The sequence below is a fragment of the Peromyscus eremicus genome, chromosome X, assembly GCF_949786415.1.
Source record: "Peromyscus eremicus chromosome X, PerEre_H2_v1, whole genome shotgun sequence".
Lineage (NCBI taxonomy): Eukaryota > Metazoa > Chordata > Mammalia > Rodentia > Cricetidae > Peromyscus > Peromyscus eremicus.
This window is the reverse complement of record NC_081439.1, coordinates 5,188,071-5,211,978: the sequence shown is the minus strand read 5'-3', so window position 1 is coordinate 5,211,978 and position 23,908 is coordinate 5,188,071. Positions and strand designations below refer to the sequence as shown.

The 23,908-nt window shown below is 38.1% G+C and overlaps 1 protein-coding gene across 1 annotated transcript in view; it reads left to right on the top strand.

Annotated features, from left to right (window-relative positions):
- The first annotated feature begins 742 nt into the window (after positions 1–742).
- The window catches only part of LOC131899082 (amine oxidase [flavin-containing] A), a 65,783-nt gene continuing 42,617 nt past the window's right edge, over positions 743–23,908 (top strand). The window contains exons 1-3 of the mRNA XM_059250457.1: positions 743–2,011; positions 14,912–15,006; positions 20,298–20,435. Coding sequence (XP_059106440.1) covers positions 766–2,011; positions 14,912–15,006; positions 20,298–20,435 — 1,479 coding nt within the window. The 5' untranslated portion in view covers positions 743–765. The remainder of the gene's footprint in view (positions 2,012–14,911; positions 15,007–20,297; positions 20,436–23,908) is intronic.

Genomic DNA, 23,908 nt, shown 5'->3' with positions numbered 1-23,908 from the left:
GGATTACAAGTGTATGCTGCTATGCTCTACATTGCCCCACACATTTTCTTTCTTTCTTTTTTTTTTTTTTTAATTTGCACCTTAGGCATCTTTTAGCTTTCGTTCTTAAATTTCGGTACCACTTAATTTGTGGTGGCTTCGTTATTTTTCTCGCATATTTGTTTAGACTCTGGTGAGATACGTTCGCTTGAAAACACACCACAGAAATCTAATAACCGCTCCCTTAGACAGGCAGGCAGTTTGCCGGCAGCCCTCCTCCCCTCGCCCCCCCCCCCCCCAGGAAAGTTCGCGGCTGATCCGAAAGCCCCGCCTCGTGACGTCACCAGAGGACTAGACCAAACTGAGCTGGGCAGAGTTCCGTCACTTCGTCCTTCGGGCTTTTCTCCTTTAAGTATATGTTTTCTAAGCCCGCACTCGGCTCAGAAATCTTTAGTTCAAAAGAAACCATGAAAGCGGCAGGTCAATAATCGGCGCCTCCGCGCGCGCGGACCCCGCTCTCAGACGCCCTCCCCTGCTCCTGTTCGCGGTGGTATCGTCCGGCCCCTCAGGATCGCGTTCAAGTATCGCGCGTTGGCGGGAAAGGCGGGGCCGCGCCGCGCCGTGCCGACGCTTCATCTTCCCGCCTCCAAGTGGGTCGGACGCTTGGGTTGGGCCTCCGGGTGGCGACTGGTAACTGCTGGGCACTGAAAGCCGAGCGCTGTTGAGGGGAGGGTTGAGGGGAGGGTTCAAGGCAGCCATTCGCTGCGTCCCGCCATTGTGAGAATTATGTCCGAAAATAAGGCCGCCGGAAATGAGGCGGCCTTCCCCTTAGGCGGCGGCATGCGTGGCCGCGGTCGCGGTCGCGGCCGCGGCAGAAGGGGGCGTGAGGTAGAATGGGCCCCCGAAACCGAGATTGCCACTTCCCAGACCCCTGTGGGGATGTACCAAGTAGACAGCGTCTCGAGCAGCTCTTACGAGTCCTCCCACTCTCAGTGGCAGACCGCCTCCCAACCCCATTCACCTCCGATAAGCGGGTCCACCCAGGAGCTGGTTGGTTCCTTTATTTCCACCAACCTCTCTCAGCTCGATGATGATTCTGGCCAGAGGAATGACCCCATCTCAAAGTCTTCTTCCTGGGAATTAAACGCCCACAGCCAGAGCGGTCAGATCCCCATACCTCCCTCGGACTACTCCATTCTTAGCTCTGTCTCCCAGCACTTATCTGTAATAGAATCCATCCCGGATTCATCCCATTCTTTGGGGCAAAGGTCCTCGGTGATTTCTGGGCAAGTGTCTTCTATGATTTCTAGGCCTGGCACTTCCCTAGAGTCAGAACTAGGGTCTATCCCTGCCTCAGTGATCAGCACTCCCCGAGGGTCGGTAGATGAGCCCACTTTACCCGCAGTGTCTAACTACCCCTGGGGATTGCCACTAGAATACCCTACAAATAGTGACACGTCCTTGTCTTCGTTGGAACTACCTGAACCTCAAGAAAATACCCCACGGGTGTCGATAGAAGACTCCCCCATGCACAATCTGTCCGTTTCTGCTTGGTTATCCACATCGTCACCTTCTGCACCCTATTTCCATTCCGGGCTGGCGGTACACAGACCTCGGGTGCTCGATAGCCCAGTACCTACGTCCCCAACACCCCCACGGTATAACCCCCGAGGTTTGACTCAAGGACCTTCTTCCCATGCCCCTCCAGTGCCTGTACAAGAGCCATCCCTGCCCGGTGTGCAGTGCTCTCCCAGGGTATCTCAACCAGGATCAGCTCCGCCCCTGAGCGCTTCTCTTGCACAAGGGCCCGCTCCGCCCTCAGGGCTGGGCTCCCCCTGGGTATGGGTAGAAAGTTCGGCTCCGCCCCCAGACACCAGGCAAGGGGAGGTACAAGGGTCTGTTCCACCCTGGGCGGTCTCCCCTTTTAAACCCAAGTCTCCGAAGAATCTCATCCAAACCATGATGAATCTGGAGAAACCTAATATCACAGGCCACATGTTCGACGTAGTCGTGATTGGAGGCGGCATCTCAGGTCAGTTTGGATCTTTAACAGTAGCTTAAGGGGCCCTGGCTGACCAGGGGTAGGGGACTTGCAATGTTCTTGTGTTTGGCAGGGTCTTTCTCCTGCATGTGAGAGTGTTTCTATGGCAGGGCCCCGATCCTGCCAGATGGGAGTGGGGGTTGGTTTCTTTGCTGGTGGTATGCAGTGGTGGAGGAGGCAAAATAATTGGACTCCTACTACTAAATACTAATGATCAATTAGCTTTTGCTATGCAATTACATTTAGCACATTACATGAGTTTCCTCTGTCCTCAACAGTCTTATGGGTGGGCAACACATTTGCTATTTTACAAAACCAAGAATCTGTGGTTTGAGAGTTTCAGTAACTCTTCTGAGGTCTAATCGCCTCCCTGGGAAGCTGCAGACCTGTTTTCTTCCATTTAAGACCTTTACTTGCAATTCTTGAGGTGGTTGCTTGGCCTCCCTGATTTCACATCCTTTCTTCTGAACAGAATATCAGCGAATGGATGTCTGTACTGTTGAAGTAGTAGTAGGATTATTTCAGTTATGCTCTTCTACAAAACAGCATCACTTAGAAAATTTGAGTAGGTAAAAAATAAGGAGGCAGAATCCTTTAGGAAAAGGTAATTTTGGTTTTGTTTTTTTAAAGGAGCTGTAAGATTCAACCTACTCCTGGTGTTTTTTCAGAACTTAAATAAAAGTGTAGAGTATTTATTGCCCAAAGGAAATTTCTTCATAAAGCAGGACCCGAGGGAAGGTCAGGGAGTACCTTGTATCCCCTTACTAAGAGCTACACTGCCTGCACCTTGTCTGGAGGCCCTGGTTTGGATGGCTCATCAAGTAAGGGGTATATAAACTTTTTCTCTACTTTCCTGGAGACCTCTTCAATATTTGTATATTAAATTGCCACTTAAATTATCATATTGGAAAATTGTAGGGATTATGATTTGGCTCTAGGTAGAAGCCCAAGCTGAAATGTCCCCTTTCACTCAGGTGCTAATAATTTCAAAGATACACCTGCAAGACCTAACTTAGAGGGAGAAAGACAGTAGAGGCAGTAAATAGGGTGGCTCCAAATTATCCATTTTAATATATGTCCCCTTTGAGTAGACTATAGACATGCTTATATATTTTAGATGTAGGTAGCTTTGGACTCATCCTCTTCAGGGAAAACAATCTTAATCACCAGATTGGTATGAACTGTTGCAGCAATAGTATGCATTCGTGCTATGCATCAGAAGGAAACAGATCCTGGTGAAGAGTTAGAAAAAGGAGCATTTATCATTCTTTCCTTCTTTCGTTCCTTCCTTCAACAAACACTTGTTGATTGCCTACAGGTTAGTGGATTGGTGTTTCCAAAAACCTGGTCCCTGTAGGCAAGTACTGTAGAAGCAATGTTGTTGTTGATCACTAAAATATAAATATGATAATATGTAGTATAAATTGATTAACACCATACCACAATTTGCTGTTTTGCTGGGATTTTATTCTTGTCCTGTTCTTGATTTGTCTTCAGTGTTCCTTAAAGAAAGCATTGTCTTTTTAAAATTTTTTGGTATTTGGTGGTGAGTCTAGCCATTAGCAGCTGAACTCTCTCTCCAGCCTGACTTTTTAAAATTTTTATGAGACAATGTTTCATGTATCTCAGAATGGCATCCAACTTAATATGTGGCCGAGGATGAACTTGGATTTCTGATTTTCTAGCATCCAAATACCAAGTCAGATGTGGGATAGCATGCCTGCTTTATGGAGTGCTGGGGATCAACCCCAGGGCTTTATGCGTGGTAGGCAAGCACTCTATCAAGTGAGCTGTATCCCAAGCCTTGTCTTTTGTTTCTCTTTTGTCTAATTGCTTGCTCTTTCTCCTTTTTCACACCTGACTGTTAATATTTAGTCATCAACAGAAGTGTATTTAGCTTGTAGCTGATGAACCTTAAGACTTCAGGTCCCTTATAATCTCATTCTAAATAAATTACCAGCTTCATACTGAGTCATGTTACAATTTTGCTTTCTCCTTTTGTTTTGTGATGGTGCTGGATTGAGACAGGGTCTCATGTAGCATAGGCTGGACTTGAAATCCCTGTGTATCTAGAATGACTTTGAGCTTCTAATCTCCCTGCTTTCTCCTCCAAATGCTGGGGTTACACTTGATTGCTACCATACCTGGTGTATTGGTTTCTTATTTCTTAGAGAAAGCATCCAAATTATATGAAGCCCCACAAAAAAAATTGTACCTATTCTTGGGAATTACTAATTAGTTCATTTCTTTGGGGGACATAAAGAACATTTTTTTTTGCTCAATATGCTTACTTATTCCGAACACCAACTTTCAGTTCACCAGCAACATTGGAAAAAAGGACTTAATTTCCCTTAGTGTCATTTCTACCAGTCAGATCTGAGAGATTTTAGGAGCCAAACTGACTAGAAATATTCTTTTCTGTGTGTTGTCATCCAAAATGTTTTAGTACTAACATAGATGTGGATGTCTGACTCAGGTATTAGATACAGTCTGTATGTTTCCTGAATGGGTGAGAGCATTCTTGTGAACTCACAACACGTTTCTTTATGTAGGCTTGGTTATATCCCATGGTATGAATCCTATGATATAGTCCCTTTGTTTCTTTTTTTGAAACAGGTCTGATACAGACCAGGCTGGCCTCACATTTCACATTTGTCTGTAGTTGAAGCTGCCATGAACTCCTGATCCTCCTGTTTCTATCTCCCAAGTGCTAAAATTAAAGGTAAGGCCACTCCTCTCAGCTCCTGAATCAAATTTTTTTATTTATTGAAGCTGAGTTGGAAGAATTTTTTACAGTAATGTTATTAACATAGATTTTAAGCACAAGGGTTAAGGGACAGTGACAATCTGGAAGGAAGCTAAGATACACCCCAAAACATAGGTCTGGGTTTCTCAAAGAAGAGCAGCTCTGTGGCAGTTTTAAGTACTTTGGAATATTCCTTAAAACTTCCCTGTTAGGACTTAACTACTCTTATCATGCTACTTATGCAACTATAATCTATGGTCAATAATTAGCATTTGCCATGTTATGCTTATAATGTAGCTCCCAGAAGAGGACATATTCTAAATGGCATTGCTGAGAACTGATTGACATTTAGAAAGCTTTATCTTTGTACAAAGAATAATAATATTTCTATTTTGTCATTGAAAACATAAGACAGAACATTTGTAACAACCATAATACCCTATTTTCTGTCCACCCATCTAATTAATATTTTTATCCTGTGTTAGTACTTGTGAGGGGAAACAACCCTGCTTATAATCCATAATCTATAACCTTTTGAAATTCTGTTTTCTGTGATACCATTGAATAGTGAAGTTTTATCATCCATTAATCATACCTTTTCCATTTTTTGAAGTCACCTTGAGACTCTGCTGTGCTTCTTTCTCATTCTATTACTCCAGTGTTCCCTTAGCTATAGAAAGCTCTCAAGTCTTTAAATCAAATCTTTTTCTTTCTCTAAACTTATATGCCATAGCTTATCTTTTCATGGATATTTTGCACTTATATACTGCAGATTCCTTGGTTCCTTGACTCTTTTCTTGGATATCATCTTCTTCATCATTTTTGATATATCCTTTTCTATATTTTATTTTATTTATTTATTTCTGAGACAGGGTATTACATAGTCCAGACTGAATTTGAAGTCACCTTGTAGCCAAGCATGATCTTGGTCTTTTGATCCTCTTGCCTCTACTTCCCGAGTGCTAGGATTACAGGTTTGTGCCACCATACCCAATTTTGTTTTCATGCATTACTAGCGGTGAAACCCAGGGCTTCATGAACACTAGGTGAACACTACCAAATGAGCTACATCCCCCAGTCATGTCCTTTTCTTTTATCTTTTACACCTCCTTACTAATTTTTTTGACATGCCAGGCTTCACATATGTCAGGCACATACTTCTACACTGAGTTACATCCTCAGGTCCTTTGAGCTGGACTGACTCCTCTTCTGCTTTCTCGGTTACCGTGTTCATGCCCCCATCTCCAGGGCAGACTCTTGACTCCTGAAGGTTATCTGAGTTATAATACCTTCCCAGTGGCATTGCTTTACAATAATAACTCTCTCTTCACATTCACCTTGCATGCAGTATTCTCCCAGGCTTGATTGATTTACTTTAACCACTTTTTTTCACCATTCTACTCAAGTTCTTTAGTGGTTTCATATTACCAGTGTCTCAAGACCTAATCTACACTGTGTCAATCATCTGGCTTCACTTTGTTGGACAAATAGTATTACCTACTTTTCCTCAAGATGAATGTGAGATTTAGTGTCTTTTGTCATAATGCTAGTCTGTTTATTTTGTCCCTTTATGACTTCCGTGTTTTCATCTTAACATAGAAGTGCTTCTAACAGTTCATTCTATCTGTCCTGCAATATCTGGATGATCACCCTGACTCCCATTGATTTTTCTCCCTTCTTAAGGAGATTTTAATCTATGTTTAACAAGATACATTTATTTTCTGATTCTTACTTCTCAATTTTATTTTTAAGGACAATGTATCACTCTCTGACTTTAGACGCTAGTTCTTAGCTGTAACTGTCACAGATTGAATAAATGACAAAAAGATGTTTGTCATTATCCAAGAAATTTCAGAAATGGTTCTTTTTAGAGAGTGAAGTAAGAAACAGAAAAAGGCCACCTTCTTAGGACAATATGTATTCTTCATAGGGCTTTTGGAATCTCAGAGCTTTAGGTCAGGCAATCTAGCTCAATCACCTACAATTGTAATCCTCCTGGCAGCATCTCCTTAGTGATTATCAACTATAGCTCTGAATACAGTTAGGGAAGGGGGAGCACTCTATTCCTCTAAGCAACTCAAGAGCCCTGACTCCTGAACCTATTCAGACATTTTAGAGCTTCTACTATATGCTGAGCAGTAGGTAGATCACAGGGATAGAGGGATATAAAGATAACTAGCATCCCTGCCAGAAATGTGCCCTTATCTTCTTAGTAGGCAAATAATCAACATGAATATAATGATACAAATATTAATGTTATGAATATGAACAAAGTACTGAGACTTTGAGAAGGAAGTATGATTTATTATAATAGATAGGGATAAGACAATTAAAAAAAGGCATCCCGAACAGTAGACACCAGAGGAGCATTGGTTTAGGGTCATGAGGGTATATGCCAGACACCAAGTAGTTCTTAATTTAAACTCATGACAAAAATACTAGGGGAGGGAAATAGCTTCTCTTTATACCTCTAGGAATATGATTCTGGGAGCTACTTGAAGGATTCAGTGTGCCATGTCTGCCTATGAGTTTTGTGCTTCTGAACTGTGAAAGTTAGCATGTATTTAATGAAAATACCTTAGTCATAGTGCTGAATGGTTCTTGGTTTTTTGAAAAAATAAAATGTTTTTTGTTTGTTTTCAAGTAAATACTAAGTGTCATGTAGAAAGAGCTCTCAATATACACATTTTTATCTGTGAGCCAAGCTCTACTACAATTGGGAGCATTAGCTGCCCAGAACCTGGTATTGTATTAGACTAGCAGGGATTGAATTTTCTCATGATCTAAGACAGAAAGGTCATTTTGCAAGAAGAATGACTAATGCATTGAGTTCTACATACTATAGTTTCCCCTTTTCTGAAATGCACCATCTATAAGAATCATTTCTATGAGGATCATTTTAAACATTTTAACCCAAAACTTGGTAGCACATACTGTATGGTTTTGCAGTGATTAAAAAAAAAGCTTCCATTTTAAAAGAGGGTATTGGTTTTTGATAGCTTAGTTATTGTATACTCTGAGGTTCAGTGAGCATGAAAATTATGTGCCTTTCAGGATATTTCTTTTCTTTAATTTGATTTTTTTTTCATTAAAAGCACACCAGAATACTTTCATTCTATTGTATAAACTATTTTGTTGTTTTTAAACAATGACACAAGAGTTAAATTTATTTGAATTCTGATTAAAAAATCTTTTTTTTAAATGGTCAAATGAACTTTCGGATGGATCTGACATTGAATGGGCAGTTTTAACATTTAATCAGTGCTAATTGATTTGAATTTGTATATAACTCTCAGCTAATGTGATAAATGTTTTTTAAGAATAAATCTAAGTATAATATAATTATATGGACCACAGAGACCAAGTATGAAGAAAAGGAATGTTATAATGCATTATTGATGAAATTGTACCCCATAATCTGTGCAACTGTGGTGGAGAGATCTTTTAACATGAAAAATTTTGCAGTATTTGGATTCAGCAGTTGCCAGAAATAGTGAGGACATAGTGTAGTTTTCACATACTGGAATTTGCAAAAGTGTTCAATCCTGTGATTTAGTAGTGTATATACTTTTTAAGTTTTGCCTAGTGAATGCACATGCATGTTTGAGATGCATGGATTTCATACTAAGGTTTTTTTTTAAAGATTGAAACAAATATTTTCTAAATGTTGTGAGCATTTGAGACAAATTGAGTGTGAGCCATATCCCCAGCCAATAAGATTACTTTTAGTCATTTTGAAAGATTAATATTTAAAGATTATACATTTTGAAGTGACACTGTTGATAATAAATATGCATTTATTGTTTATTATGTATTCATTATAGATTATAAATATCATTGGCCTTTGAAGGCATTAGATAAAATTCTGACTCACATGAAAGAAACAAGTTTGATCAGGGGGTGTTCTCTAGTTTATCTGTCAGAAAGCACATGGGAAGTATTGCATAAAGCTACTTTAAGCCTATGCGTATATGGTGTATAATGAAAATAAGTGAATTCAGTGTTTAGACTTGGGTCTCTCCTCTAATTCTCTCTCTCTCTCTCTCTCTCTCTCTCTCTCTCTCTCTCTCTCTCTCTGTCTCTCTCTCTGTCTCTCTCTCTCTCTCTCTCTCTGTCTCTCTCTCTCTCTAATTTGGGCTATATATATATTTGTGTGTATGTGTGTGTGTGTGTATGTGTGTGTATGCAGGCAAATAAAGTCTAAGCAGATAATCTGAAATCTAAAAGACTTAGCGTCCTAAGTATTACAAGATGAGGGCTATTCAGCACATGCTTAAGATTGGTTCACAGGGTCAGGGGCACAGGGAAGGAACAGCTAATTCTGCTTGCAGGAAATTGCAAGTGAATTATTTTATGGAGAAAGTAATAATTGACAAAAGTTTTCTGGACTTTCGATAAGTTATAAACTATAATGAAGATGACATTTAAATTGATCATTTCCAAATTAAATGTGTTAACTGTGAGCTGTGACTTACGTTGAAACCCTTTTTATTGTGTATCCACATTTGTTCGTTCATTCATTCATCCATTTATTTATCCATCTGTTCATTCAATATTTGTCAATGGAGTGTTCACTATGTGCCTTCAGTAAAATTTGTAAAGGTTCCATTCTCTGTTTTCCGACTTTGAGAATGTTGCCTAGAAACTTTAGTGGAAGCTGATGTTTGATTATACTTTTTATTGTCCTTGGAGTGTTCACTTCAAGAATCCAAGTTAGTAGTTATATAGGAATTCTGTTGGTCAGGTACAACATCACAAAATAGTAAGGAATTAACTATGCATATTCTGGGGTGATGATCAATATGAAAATTTGGAAATTTACTTCTAATAATAGAATAATTTTGTGAGGTGTTAGAGGATAAGCCATGACCATTTCAAAACTTTGCTCCCATGCTTAACTTATATTATAGATGTTATGATGTTATTTAACCTAGAGCCTTGTCTATGGGAGCTTATTACTGTAACTATTTGAACAATCTTGCAAGTGATTAAATCAGTTCTTCCTAACTGTATTTTGATTCACAATCTTTTAAAGAAAGAATAACAGAGTGTAGAGAAATGCTGAATTTATTGAGTCTTATTATTATTAATTATTTTGCTGCAGGACTGCTCAGGGCCTTTAATATAAACAACGTTCTCTGCAAATTTATCCCAAAAGGAGAAGAAGTATAAGTATCCCAACTATTATGAACATTAATACTCTTCCTTGGACTGTCTTATCTGAGGATTAGTGTTCATAAAACTTCTGGGGGAATTATGGCTTTAAATTTAGCCTTTCTCTGTGTTCAGAATTTGAGGATGTCTGGGTGGAACATTTGAAGTATATTTGTAATTTCAGTGAAAGATTTAAACAAATAATGAATTAAGAAATAATTACATTCCCCAACTTAGGTGAGATTTATTTATCTAAAGTGAAGATAAATGCTGAGCAATAATCAAATAAATTGAGACTGTCTGGACAACCAGTCTGTTGAATTAAGGGCAAATTGAAGTTAATTGTTAGCTTAATTCTATTTACCACTTGAGACTACACTATGTTTTTAGCTTATTGAAATTGAAAAGATTGTAAGATTCAGCTTTTTAAAAAACACAATGATTTATCTGACAGCACAAAATCCAGATAGGTATAGATTAGACAGGTAGACAGACAAATAGGAATGGTTGTATGTACAGTAACAAGCTTGTGTTCATACTGATATACTTTGTTCTTGTCTGTTAGCAAGCATAATACTTGTTTAAAAATCAGAAAAAAATTGACTATTAATACTTAGAATATTCTGACTCCTTGGGCATATACATACACACATACATATATGTATGTATATACACTGACCTGATAACTATCCTTGTTAAATTTTCTTGGTTACTTGAGATAAAGGTATTATAAGGGAGCCGGGCGGTGGTGGCGCACGCCTTTAATCCCAGCACTCGGGAGGCAGAGCCAGGCGGATCTCTGTGAGTTCGAGGCCAGCCTGGACTACCAAGTGAGTCCCAGGAAAGGCGCAAAGCTACACAGAGAAACCCTGTCTCGAAAAAAACCAAAAAAAAAAAAAAAAAAAAAAAAGGTATTATAAGGGCTAGAGAAAGCTCAGTGATCCTTTGCTGGCCTAGCTAACATGTATAACATGTTCAACCCCAAACACCAGTAAAACCTACCCTGTTACAGGGTATGGTGGTACACATCTTTAATCCGAGCAGAGACAGAAGCTGGCAGACTTCTGTGTATTCCAGGTCAACCAAGGCTGCTGAGGAAGGCCTTATCTGAAACAAAACAAAACAACAAAACCCCAAACCAAACCAAACCAAACCAAACCAAACCAACCAAACAAACTCTGTTACCTGCAGCCACATGAATGTGGTTTTGTTTTCTTAGTATGTAGTTTTTCTAGTGATTGCAGCAAGTATTTGGACACCTGCAACATAGCAGGCTCTATTCTAGGGAAGCAACAAGTTTTCATCAAGCTGGCATAGTTGCATGGGTTTGTAATCCCTGTACTCTGGAGGTTGAGGAAAAAAGAATCTTTTATTTGAGACATGCTTGGGCCTCATATCTTGATCCTGTCTGATTTGCTCCTCATTCATTGCTATCTGGCCACACTAGCCTCATTGTTTATGGCACACACACACACACACACACACACACACACACACACACACACAGCCTTTAGACATTTCACAGTGTACTTCAAAAATAGGATCCTTGCTATTTTCTCATAATTCCTTTTCACCTGACTACCTGTTTAAAGAAATAATTTTTAACCCTTCCCTTTCCCCTTCTCTTTTCTTTCCCTTCTTCTCATTACTTCATTCTTTCTTTGACATGCATAGTCTTGCTGCGCAGACAGACAGGCTGGCCTCAAATTTGCAATCCACCTGAATGATCCTTCTGAGTGTAGGAATTACAGGTATGTTCCACCATGCCCAGTTGAGATCTGGTTTTCTACAAGTGATCATTGGATTTTATAGTGATTGTGGGGAGGGTAGAATGCATAAATAGTTAAGGAGTATAGTCTCAGAGACTTGTATCTTATAGTAGGTATCATCTTTTGTTTTCCCCTCCAAGTTGACAGCTATAGTTGTTATATTGGAAAAGCTTCTATGAAGTTGGGCATGCTGCTGCATACCTGTAATCACAATACTCAGGAGATTGAAGCAGGAGGATTGCTGACAGTTCAAGGCCAACCTGAGCTGCATAGCAAGACCCTATCTCAAAAAAAGAAAAGAAAAGAAATGGAAAGAAAACACCTTTCTAGAGTGCAAAGTTTGTCTGTGCTTTACCTGTTGGAATTAAAAAAAAAATACTTCTATGTTTTCTTTTTTTTCTTTTTTTTAAGAGTTATTTATTTATTATGCTTACAGTATTCCGCCAGCATATATGCCTATATGAAGAGTGCACCAGATCCCATTACAGATGGTTGTGAACCACTAATGTGGTTTGCTGGGAATTGAGCTCAGGTCCTCTGAAAGAGCAGCAAGTGCTCTTAACCTCTGAGCCATCGCTCCAGCCCCATACTTCTATGTTTTCTAACCTTCCATTTGTCATGAAAATTCCTTATTAATCATTGTCTTCACAATTAACATGAAAACTGAAACATTAACATTAATTGTTCAGCATCATGGAAGAAATGTTTTGCATAACAATCATTCCTTAATATCTAATGAGGTTTGGTTTCAGAATTCCTGTGGGTACCAAAATAGAAGGATCCTCAAGTTTTTTGTATAAAATGATATAGTTACACAGAACCTCTCTAATCATCCTATATACTTTAAGTCATCTCTAGATTACTTGTAATACCTAGTATAATATAAATTGTGTGTAAATAATTTTTCATTTTTTTATGGAATAATGACAAAATGTTTGAATATCTTCACTACAGACACAATTTTTATTTATTTTTTAATTAATGGAGGGCAGGGTTTCATGTAACCCTGGCTGGCCTCAATCTCATAGTATGGCCTTGAAGTCTGATCCTCTTGCCTTTACTTCCAAGTGCTGGTATTATAGGTGTGCACCACCATGCTAGCTAAGCCTGATAGACCCAATCTCTAAAACAACAACAACAACAAAAACCAGTTTATAGTTGATAGAATCTGAGGATAGTGAGGGCTAACACTAGTTGATTTTCTTAAATAACTTCCTGTTTAAATTCCAAGACCAGTTATTCAAATTTATATTCAGGGCCACAGGGAATTTTTCTGATTTTCATCATTCTTTATTCACATATGCCAAAAAACATGCTTCTCAATGATAACAACCTAATTTACTCCCATGTCTTATATCATATTACACCCCTGACAAGGCCAGGACAGCAGTGCTAGTGATAGCATCAAGTAAATGCTAATTAAAAAAAAACTATTTTTCATTTCTTCCTGTCTTTGGAACATATACCCTTAGAATTTACCAAATTAATAGGATTTATAATCACTCTAAATAGTGCTTCTGTTAAACCACTTTTATAGTTATCTTGATTTATTTTACTACTTTCATCTCTACTGCTACTCTTTTCTCTTTTTAACATTCTAATTAGCCTTTTTCCCTTATATTTACCTCTATAGTATGATTTATTTCATTTGTAACAAGTGGTACAAAGATAAAGAGGTACTAAGATAGCATTTGAAATATAGTGAATGCAGATTGAAAAATCTGTATATACAAGCATGTATTTCCTTGCTCTGAGAGTTGAGAGTTCACGCAAGCAATGGCACTCTAGTAATCATGAACACACGAAGCACCACATTTTGGTTTCTAATTTTATTCCCCAAGAAAAGGGACCAAGGTTCACTACAGAAATGGGTGATTGTAAGGCTTGGACAGACAGGGAAGATACTGTGAGCTTGGGGCAGCCTGTGGCACTAGAAAGTAAGGAAGTTTGTGTACATGTACAAACACAAACTAATAGAGGCATGCCAAAAGGCACACAAGAACCAGAGTTCCCAGTGAATAATTTGAATAATTTCAGCAATAAATAATACATTATTGAATTATATACTAAAGTACAAAACAAATATCTGTGAGTCCATACTAATGATTGAATAAATCAACGAGGAAAAGAAACAATTCTGTATTGTTGAAGAATTCTCAACAATTTATATAAATACAGTACTCTCAAAATGTAGACCATAACTTCCTGTTGTTCAAATGCAGAGTATGCATAGCATTCCTTCCAAAGAGTACAGTATAAAAAGGAGAGTGAATGTGTAATTTTATAATGGAGGAACCTGGGAAACCCTTGCCGATCTAGGTGATTAGATTAAGGTTATCATAAATGATAATACATATTGATATCATATGTCTGTGATTAAATGGTAATTTATAACACTGTCTTAACTTTTCCACTGCTACAATATTGGATTTGAAATGTATCTTTTATAAAAGCTTTTATTTATAGATGAGAACCTGTTCTTAGCTTTGAGCTAATGGATGAAGTTAAGCACAGCTCCTATCTCTAAGAATCTTAGAATCTACTGAGGGAAACAAGATTTATGTCATGTAATACAGATAGGAGTATGCTGATAAAATTTAAGTTGAAAACAGTCTAGATATCTGCTGCTGGAGGCATGGAAGTTTTACAGAAAAACAAGTTCTTCTGTTTATTTAATTAGCATTTTTTAGTGCTAAAGATGGAACTCTGGGTATGGGGCATGGTTGGCAAATGCTCTACCACTGAATCACTGAGTCTTATACTTGTTTATACAGTCAGTTTCTGGAAGAGGGCTCAGAAGATTCTCTAAGTGTGATTTGACTACTTTAGGAAACAAGATACATTTTCAAAAAGATTACTATTTTTTTTTCTAATAGCTAACCTTAAATACAAGATAGTCATTTGGGGATCCTTTATGATAGCTAGTAATATTGATCAAAATTTCTTAGAATAATAGCAAAATCAACAGATTAGGTGTATTGTCTTTTACTCATTTTTTTGGGTAAATCTGGTCAAGTCTGGGATGTCTGGCATTTAGATGTTAACATTTAGCCAGGCGTTGGTGGCGCATGCCTTTAATCCCAGCACTCGGGAGGCAGAGCCTGGTCTACAGTGTGAGATCCAGGAAAGGCGCAAAGCTACACAGAGAAACCCTGTCTCGAAAAACCAAAATATATATAGATGTTAACATTTCTTTTTTCTTTTCTTTTATTTTACCTTTAGGGTTGGCTGCTGCCAAACTCTTATCTGAATATAAAATTAATGTCTTGGTTTTGGAAGCCCGTGATAGAGTTGGAGGAAGAACATATACTGTGAGGGTAAGTGATTTCAATACTTATAACATGTCACTTAAAACTATAAATGGGGCCACTTGAAGTCATAGCACTTGAGGAAATCTCATGAGATCACACAGTTAAGCCATTTGCCCACCAAGTCTAAACTATTTCTTCAAGTACAGTGCCAAATGATGTAGGATGAAGGCGGAAAAGACTCCTTTGCTTATGGCAGTTAGAAATTCATTAATGAGCCCCTTTGTTAGAGCATGCAAATAGAGTGGTAAAGGCTGAGTACTGGTAGTATAAAAAAAGCATATTGTTTTAAAAAACGAATTGAAGGAGAGAATGTCTGCTTACGTAGATGTTTTTGTTAGGATAATAACCGAATGGCCTATACAATGATAGTAACAGTGGATTAGGCAGTGAAAACACTAAATTATTTCACAGAAGTTTAGTGGTAGATAGATATTCCAGGATACTACGGGAGTTCAGCTTTGTCGTTAAGGCTTCAGATTTTTCCTACCCTTTGTTTTACTATTCTTTGCATGTTATCTTGTTACATTTCAGTAACAAAGTGAGTACTGTGGCTCTAGTGGCAAGTCTTCTCTCAAGGGAACAAGAATCACTGGCCTTGTTACTCACAGCAGTAAGCACTGCACTTGAGAGGCCTAGGCAAGAGAGTAATGAATTTAAGATCAGCCTGTGCTACATAGTGGTGTCTTGTTTCAAAAACAAAATTAAAACAAAGAAAAGAGGAAAGAGAATGAAAGAGCAGCACCATCCTTGACTGAGACAAACAGAACTTTTCCTTTACCAGTAAACTCCAGGCAGACATTTGTCTCATTAGGCAGAGTGGCTATCAACTGTAGGTTGAGCCTGGAAAAGCAAGTATTTAACATTTCCAGGCAGCAGAGAAGAACAGACATAAAAAGGGGGTTTGGAATGGCTACTGCAATAGCTGTGTGATAACATCTGAACTAGGATGGTGCAGTAGCTCTTACAGTCATACCATGTCATGCATTCTTTTTGTTATGTGCATCTACTTCACTAGACCCATGAGACCTGTTTCTATTTTGCTCAGCTTTAACAGTGTGGCCTACAACTTTGTTACTCCATGTGTGGTCTATAGACCTGCAGCCTTGGAATTATCTGGAAACTTGAGAGTAAATTCTCAGGGCTGCTGAATCTCCATTTGCTTTTTAATAAGCTTCCAAGGGAAGCTTGCAGATATGCTGCTCTGTGGTATAAAGCATGCTTGATTCCTTTACTTTAATGTAAATCAGCATTAAATATATTTGAAGTATTTCTGAGTGTTTCATTAGATATAGTCTGCCATTGGTTTTGGTTAAGAGCACTTGTTGCTCTTGAGAGGACCTGCGTTTGATTCTAAGCACCCATGTGGTGGTACACAGCCTTTGTAAGTCCAGTTCCAGGGTCTAAAGTCCTCTTTTGACTTCTGTGGGTACTAGGCACACCTATGGTACACACACATACATGCAGGCAAAACATACGTATACATTAAAAATGTACAAAAGGAGTGAGGAGACTGGAATCTCTTCACTATACCCACCTGAGTCTACCTTGTGTAAGTACTACTAGAATTTCACATGCAAGTCTTCTCAGCTGAGTGATAAGATGTACTCATATGTCTTTCAAGAAGCTCCTGTACACTTTCATTTTAATTTTCTGTTTGTTTTTGAGAAAGGGTCTCACTATGTAGCACTGTCTGTCCTGGAACTCATATGTAGACCAAGCTGGCCATGAACTCACAGAAACTCAACTGTCTTTACCTCCTGAGTGCTGGGATTAAAGGCATGAACCACCATATCTGGCTCTTCATTTTAAATTTTTGAGATAGGGTCTGGATATGTAACCAGGCTGGTCTTCAACTTGAAATCCTACTGCCCCAACCTTGGGAATGATGGAATCATAGGTGTGTACCCCCACAACCAGCCCATTTTCAAATTGAAATTGAAGGCATTGTATGGTAGTGAAAAAGACAACTTGAATATTCTGCCTGTATTCATTTAATAGATGTGATTCTTCTTTCATTTCTGAAAAATAGTCTTTCATTTTAGAGATCGTTATTGTTATCCCTTAGCCCTACTTTTCTTATAATTTAAACTTTTTGCTTATCAAATAGGAACATCAATCATCCTGCAGATTTTCAGTTAAGAGCAAGTCATATAAAGGAAATGAAATTCTAACATACTTATCCCAATCTATGTTATTGGCTTGAGCTACTTGGCCATATTGCTCCATTTATATATGTCAGCAGCAGACAGGAATTAATAGTGTCTATTCAGCACTGTACTCTTTAGTATATGAGAAAGAAATCTTAGAAATACTTAGAAATGAACACTTAGCATTTATATTTCAAATGCCTAGAGAGAGAGAAAAAGAAGGCTTATGAAAGGTCAGAATGGTATTTAATAGAAAACAAAATTAAATATTTTTGAGAATTGATTCAAACAACGTAATCAATCAGGATAGTTTTGGAAGAAGTCATATAAACTATTTGGCTCTTAAAAAACCAAAATTTCAAATTTGATATTGCCACTTGACTTCTGATGGATTTTTCTACAAGTTCAGAACTTACCATTTTTCTTAATTAAATCATCTATAATTCTACAGAATCAAATTAATAAAGTTGGAATTCCTGCAAGGCCACCACAAGGTCAACATATTTGTTTCCTAATAGATTTCCATGTTTGTGGCCTCTTAGGCTGAATAACATGTTCTAGATAAAGAAAGAACAAACACAGCATGATAGAGTACCACATTACACTTCTTAGTGTCTTCCTATAGAACCCAAGGTACCTCATTTGAGTATTTCTAATTTCTAAAGAAACATTTTGTGGAATGCCTCACTCTTTTTCCTGCTTCATTTAGGATTATTTGCTTTAAAGAGAGTGTCAGTATTCTAAAGAAATGTTTGGAAATTCCCAAGAGTCTCTTTGTTGTCTGTGTTAGTGTTAAAGCAATAGAAATTTATTGGTGTAGTGACTCCAGTTTTATTCTTAAAAAGATGTTGGAGACTAAAGAAGCTTCAGGAGATAGTATTAACAGTTAGTGAAAGAAAATGTGAAGATTATGATACCCTGATTAAAGAAATCAAAATAGCCCTTCACTATTACTGCTAAAGCAGAATCCCTGAGTAACTCCTTAACTGAAATAAGTAAAATGCTAACTAAAAATCACTGTGTTGATCTGTCAGGGAAGTTAGAAATTAGTAGATATAAGTGTTGAACAGACATCTCAAAATCGACCATCCAAACTGATTTTTTTTGTGTACTGGGCATGAAACCCAGAACATACTGGGCAAGAACTGAATCACTGAGGTACAACCCCATACCTAGAGTAATTTCTTGTTGAGGAGCATAAAACATTCACTTTGGAGAGCTGCTGATGAGTTGCTCAGTGGTAGAACAATTTTCTACCATGCTAAATGTCCTGGGTTCCCTTGCCAACAATTGGAAAAGCAAAACTTCTACACAGCAACTCAGCAAATACTTGGAGTCTTGTTTAGCACTTCCAGACCAACCTTCATTCTGCCCAGAAGTTGTTTTGCCTTTGTCTTCAAAATATGTTTGGAATTCATTGTTTCCTACTGTTGTCACTGCTACATTATGGTGAGAGCCACTATCACCTCTAGGCCAGGTTACTGCTTTAGCTTTCCAATTTCCCTGTTTTTACTCGTTCCCTATGATCAATTTTATCACAGTAGTGAAAGTGAGTCATTCAAATCCAAGTCAGATCTTAGTACTACTCAAAGCCTTCCAAATGCTCACATTCTTACTTTCCAGTGTCCTGAGAGGACTCCCTAATTCACTGTCTTCCTTGTTCATTTTAATCCAGCCCAGGAAAATATGTGTATGAGAAGAGGTTTTCAACCCTTCTCTTCAGGTTGGGCTGCATCTTAGAACTAAGGGTGAACTGCAAGAAGACTAGACTACATGTGTATTTCCTCCTGGCTTCAAATCCCAGATACTAAAAAGAAATAATTATCTAATATTATTAGTATCTCGTAAATCTTTTCTGAGAAAAATAACTCCCAGAAGTTTACTTATTTCTGCAAGGTTTTCAAGTACAGTGATTACTACACAATAAAAAATAATCAGGCAAGTAAGGATAAAAGACAATGTACACTCCACGGCTAGGCCCCGGGTGGAGCTCCGGGAGTCCAATTAGCGAGAAAGAGGAGAGTTTATATGAGCAAGAATTGTTGAGATCAAGGTTGGATAAAGCACAGGGACAAATAGCCCAAAAAAATGGAAACACATGAACTATGAACCAATGGCTGAGGGGCCCCCAACTGGATCAGGCCCTCTGAATGAGTGAGATAGTCGATTGGCTTGATCTGTTTGGGAGGCATCCAGGCAGTGGGACCGGGTCCTGTGCTCATTGCATGAGTTGGCTGTTTGAAACCTGGGGCTTATACAGGGTCGCTTGGCTCAGCCTGGGAGGAGGGGACTGGACCTACCTGGACTGAGTCTACCAGGTTGATCCTAGTCCTCGGGGAGGCTTTGCCCTGGAGGAGGTGGGAATAGGGGGTAGGCTGGGGGGAAGGGGAAGGGGGCGGGAGGGGGGAGAACAAAGGAATCTGTGGCTGATGTGTAGAACTGAATTGTATTGTAAAATAAAATAAAAAAAGACAATGTACACACACAATAACTGATGCAAACAATAGAATAGAAGTATACCTGAAAGAACTCACTAAAATGCATAACGGAGTTATAGTTCACCAATATTCAACTTGTTGATTAAATCAAATGTGTTAGTAAAAAAGCTGGGAAAAGTAGAGAGCTGCATTTAAAAGGGAAAAATAAAATTTGTAAATAATATGAATTTTTTATACTTTTAAATATTCTTTTGCCATGATGCATTTTTTCCTTGGAAATGTTTTAGAATATCAGCAGAAACACACAAATGTGGGCTGATTTAAGATTTCATCTGATGGAAATCAGAGAATTGGGATTAATAAATCCCTGGGTGACTCCTAAAGCAATAACCCAAGAGAAAAATACATGTAATAAAAGTTAAGTGATTTGCAAAGGATCTAGATCAGCAGGATATACTATAGTGTTTTTTTTAATGTGTTGTATTGCTGAATCAGCCTCACCAGTAGTTCTACAAATGGACATGCCTACTGAATTGCCAGACAGTGTTCCCCAGTTATTTAGTCGAAGAGAAAAAGGTTTTGAGTTTCAAGTGTACATTATAAAGGACATGCAAGACACAATGAAGTTAGCAAAATAAACAGAATTTTTCGTGATAAAAGATTTCTTGATTACAAAGTTTAAGTAAAATCATCACCTTTCCTCTTTCTGCAGAATGGGCATGTTAAATGGGTAGATGTTGGTGGAGCCTATGTGGGACCAACCCAGAACAGAATCTTACGCTTGTCTAAAGAGCTAGGCATAGAGACTTATAAGGTGAATGTCAATGAGCGTCTAGTTCAATATGTCAAGGTAAGCATGGCTTTTTATTTGTATGACCAATTCATGAACATTTTATTTGAGAATGATTTGGTTTATTTATGATGATTTTTTTCTCCTTTTTAAAGTTTATTTTTAAATTCTTTTATCATGTATTTTCAGTTTACATGGTGTGATGCATATTACATAAATGTATTGTCATATAAGCATATGTTGTATGTTGAACATGTTCCTTCTCATACTCTTCTGCCTTTCTTTCTTCCCCCTCCCATTAGCCTCCTTTGTTCCCCTAGATAGTTTTGATTCTACTTTCATAATTTTATGTATCTGTATAAAATCTAGGAACTACAAATAAGATCAAACATAATATTTCTCTTTCTGAGATTGCCTTAATTGCTTAATATAATTGTCTTCAGTTGCACAAAATTTCTGGCATAATTTCATTGTTCTGTATAGCTGAAAAATCTAATTTTTTATAAATACCATATTTTCTTAATTCCTATGACACTTAGGTTGCTTCCATAATTTAGCTATTATGAATAATGCTGCAATAAATATTTATGTGTAAGTATCTCTGTGATATTTTGATAAGGAATCCTTTGGGTAAATACCCAGGGATGGTAGATGTAGGTCATATGGTTGATCTAATATTGTTTTTTTGAGAAACCTCCATACTGATTTCCATAGTAACTATAATAGTTTATATTCTTAGTAGAGTTGTGTATAAGTGTTTATTTTTTGCCCATATTCTTCTCATGATTTGTTGTTATTTGTTTTTTAGTGATGGTCATTCTCGCTGTAGTGAGATGGAATCTCAATGTAATTTTCATCTCTAATGGTTATTGTATTTCATCTTTTGAAAACTTATCTGTTCATGCCATTAGTTAATTAGTTGAATTCTTTGATTTGTTATTGTTTAGATTTTTGTATTTTTTTATAAATTCCAGATGTTAATTCTCAGTCAGATAGGCAGAAGCTTTACTTTTCACTGAAGATATTTTTTTTCATGTTCAGTATATTCTGATTATGGTTTCTCCTCCCTCATTTCTTCCTAGATCTCCCCACCTTCCCATCCATCCAACTCCACACTTTCTCTCTTTCTTTAGAAGACAAACAGATAAATAAAATAAACAAACAAGAATTTAAAAAAGAAAAGAAAAAGCATAAGAAATACACACACAAAACATAAAAACATAAAAATCAGAAGCTGTAAAGCAAAAGACCAGTAAGATAAATGCTCTAACAAAGCAACATGAGACCAAAAAAAATCTACAAATACCACTGCTGGACATGGGGCCTACCCTTAAGTATGGTTCCATTGGAGTGAATCCAGTGAGATTCCATTGGAACAAACTAATTTTTCCTTTGCAAGTGGTTGCCAATTAGAAGTAGCTTCTTAGCTAGGGATGGAGACTCGTGTCTACTTCCTCCTCTCAGCACTGCACCATCCGTCCTGGATCTGTGCAGGCCCAGCTGAAGCTTTTTAATTTCATGAGGTTTCATTTGTCAGTGTTGGCATTATTTCCTGAATAACTAGAATCCTATTTAGAAAGTCCCTAAATATGCCTAAACCTTGAAGTGTTTCTCTACATTTTCTTGTAACAGTTTTCAAAGTCTCATGTCTTGGATCCTATCTTAGTTATTTTTATGTTGCTGTGACAAAACACCATAACCAAGGTCAGTTATGAAAGAAAGCATTTAATTGGGTTAATAGTTTCAGAGAGTTAGAATCTTTGATAGTGGAGCAAAGAAATGGTGGCAGGAACAGCTGAAAGCTCACATGTGGATCTGCAAGCAGGAGACAGAGAGAGGGAAGGGGAGCGAGCACACTGAGAATGGCACAAGTCTTGAAATCTCAAAATCCGTTGCTAGTGACACATGTCCTCCATCAAGGGCATACCTCCTAATCCTTCCAAAACAGTTCCACCCAACTGAGGAACTACTATTCAAACATATGAGCCTATGGGGCATCTCCAAAGTAAATTCTGAGACTCAAGGCAATCTTTTAATTGTCACCACCTGTAAAATCAAAAAGCCAATTGCATACTTCCAAAATACAATGACACAGAATATATTTTACCATTCAAAAAGGGATGAATCTGGGCATAGCAAAGAAATACTGGACCAAAGAAAGATTGAAACCTAGCAGGGAAAACTGCAAATCGTGTAGGTCCATGTCTGATGTCAAAGAGCTTAGATAGCTCTGTCTTGCCAGCCTTGCTGCCTGCAAAGATACAGCTCTATCTAGGTGGTTCCACTCCATGCATGAAGCTCTCCTTTGTAGATATCTCATGGCTCTGGTACTTCTAATATCTTAGAGTTCCCAACACAATCAAAGTTTCACTTTCACAGCTTTACAAGGCTTCTCAGGTCATTCTTGCAGTAACTCTCCTGTCCCACTCTTGGCCTCAACAGCTCTGCTTAACCATGGAGGAAGATTCTTCAACCTTTTAGTCACATATCTTTCATGATTCTAAAGCCAGAACCATGTGGACAACACTGCCAAGTTTGACTACCAGCTTAGAGTGAACCCAACATCTTTGAATCACATTTGTAGAAGCTTTGATTTAGTGTTGATTTTTTAGGAGCAAAAAATTCCTTAGGCCTTTTGTTTTCACAAGTTGGAAGCTTAGGTTGATGGGGTCTTGTTCTGAGGACATCCCTCCCTTTATCCCAATGCAGATCAGGCCTTGCCTTGATCTCATCTCTTTCAGCAAAAGTCTTGGCTCCAACATTAAATTTCCTGGTGCTCTTTTTCTCTTCAAACTGTATTTTTTTTGCCCCACTTGCTCTCTTTCATGGTAGACTTGCCTAAGAGTGATTATTAATAACCAAGCAGCAGAGTCAATATGCTGCATTGAAATCTCTTCTGCCAAAGAAATTAGTCCATTGCATTTTAATTTAGCCTCAATCAAATTCTTAGGACAAGGGCAGAAAGCTGTTATATTCTTTACCAAAATATCACAAGAATGGTTTCTAGTCTGGTTCATGTTGTTCTCCTCTAAAGCCTCTTGAGCTGGGGCTCTTAAGCACTGTATCTACCATGATCCTACCAGGATGGCCTATTAAGCCCTACTTACAGTGTAAGTATGGTCCCTATAGGCTCATATGTTTGAATACTTGGTCCCCAGTTGGTGAAATTGCTTGAGAAGGAATAGGAAGTATGGTCTTGTTAAAGAAGGTGTGCTACTAGGGATGGACCTTGAGGTTTCTAAAAATTTGTGCCATTCCTAGTGTTTTCTCTCTCTGCCTCATACTTTCAACCAAGATGTAAGCTCTTAGTTGTTCTTGCCACCAGGCATTGATCCACCATATGGATTCTAACTCTGAAATGTTAAGACCAACTAAATGCTTTCTTTTATAAGCTGTCTTAGTAGTGGTGTTTTGTCATAGCAATAGAAAAGTAACTATGATACATACCATGACCCTCCCAGCCTGTACCCTACTCCCCTTCCTAATGCATTTGCATGCCATAGGGGATAGAGTTGCTTGGACAGACACACACA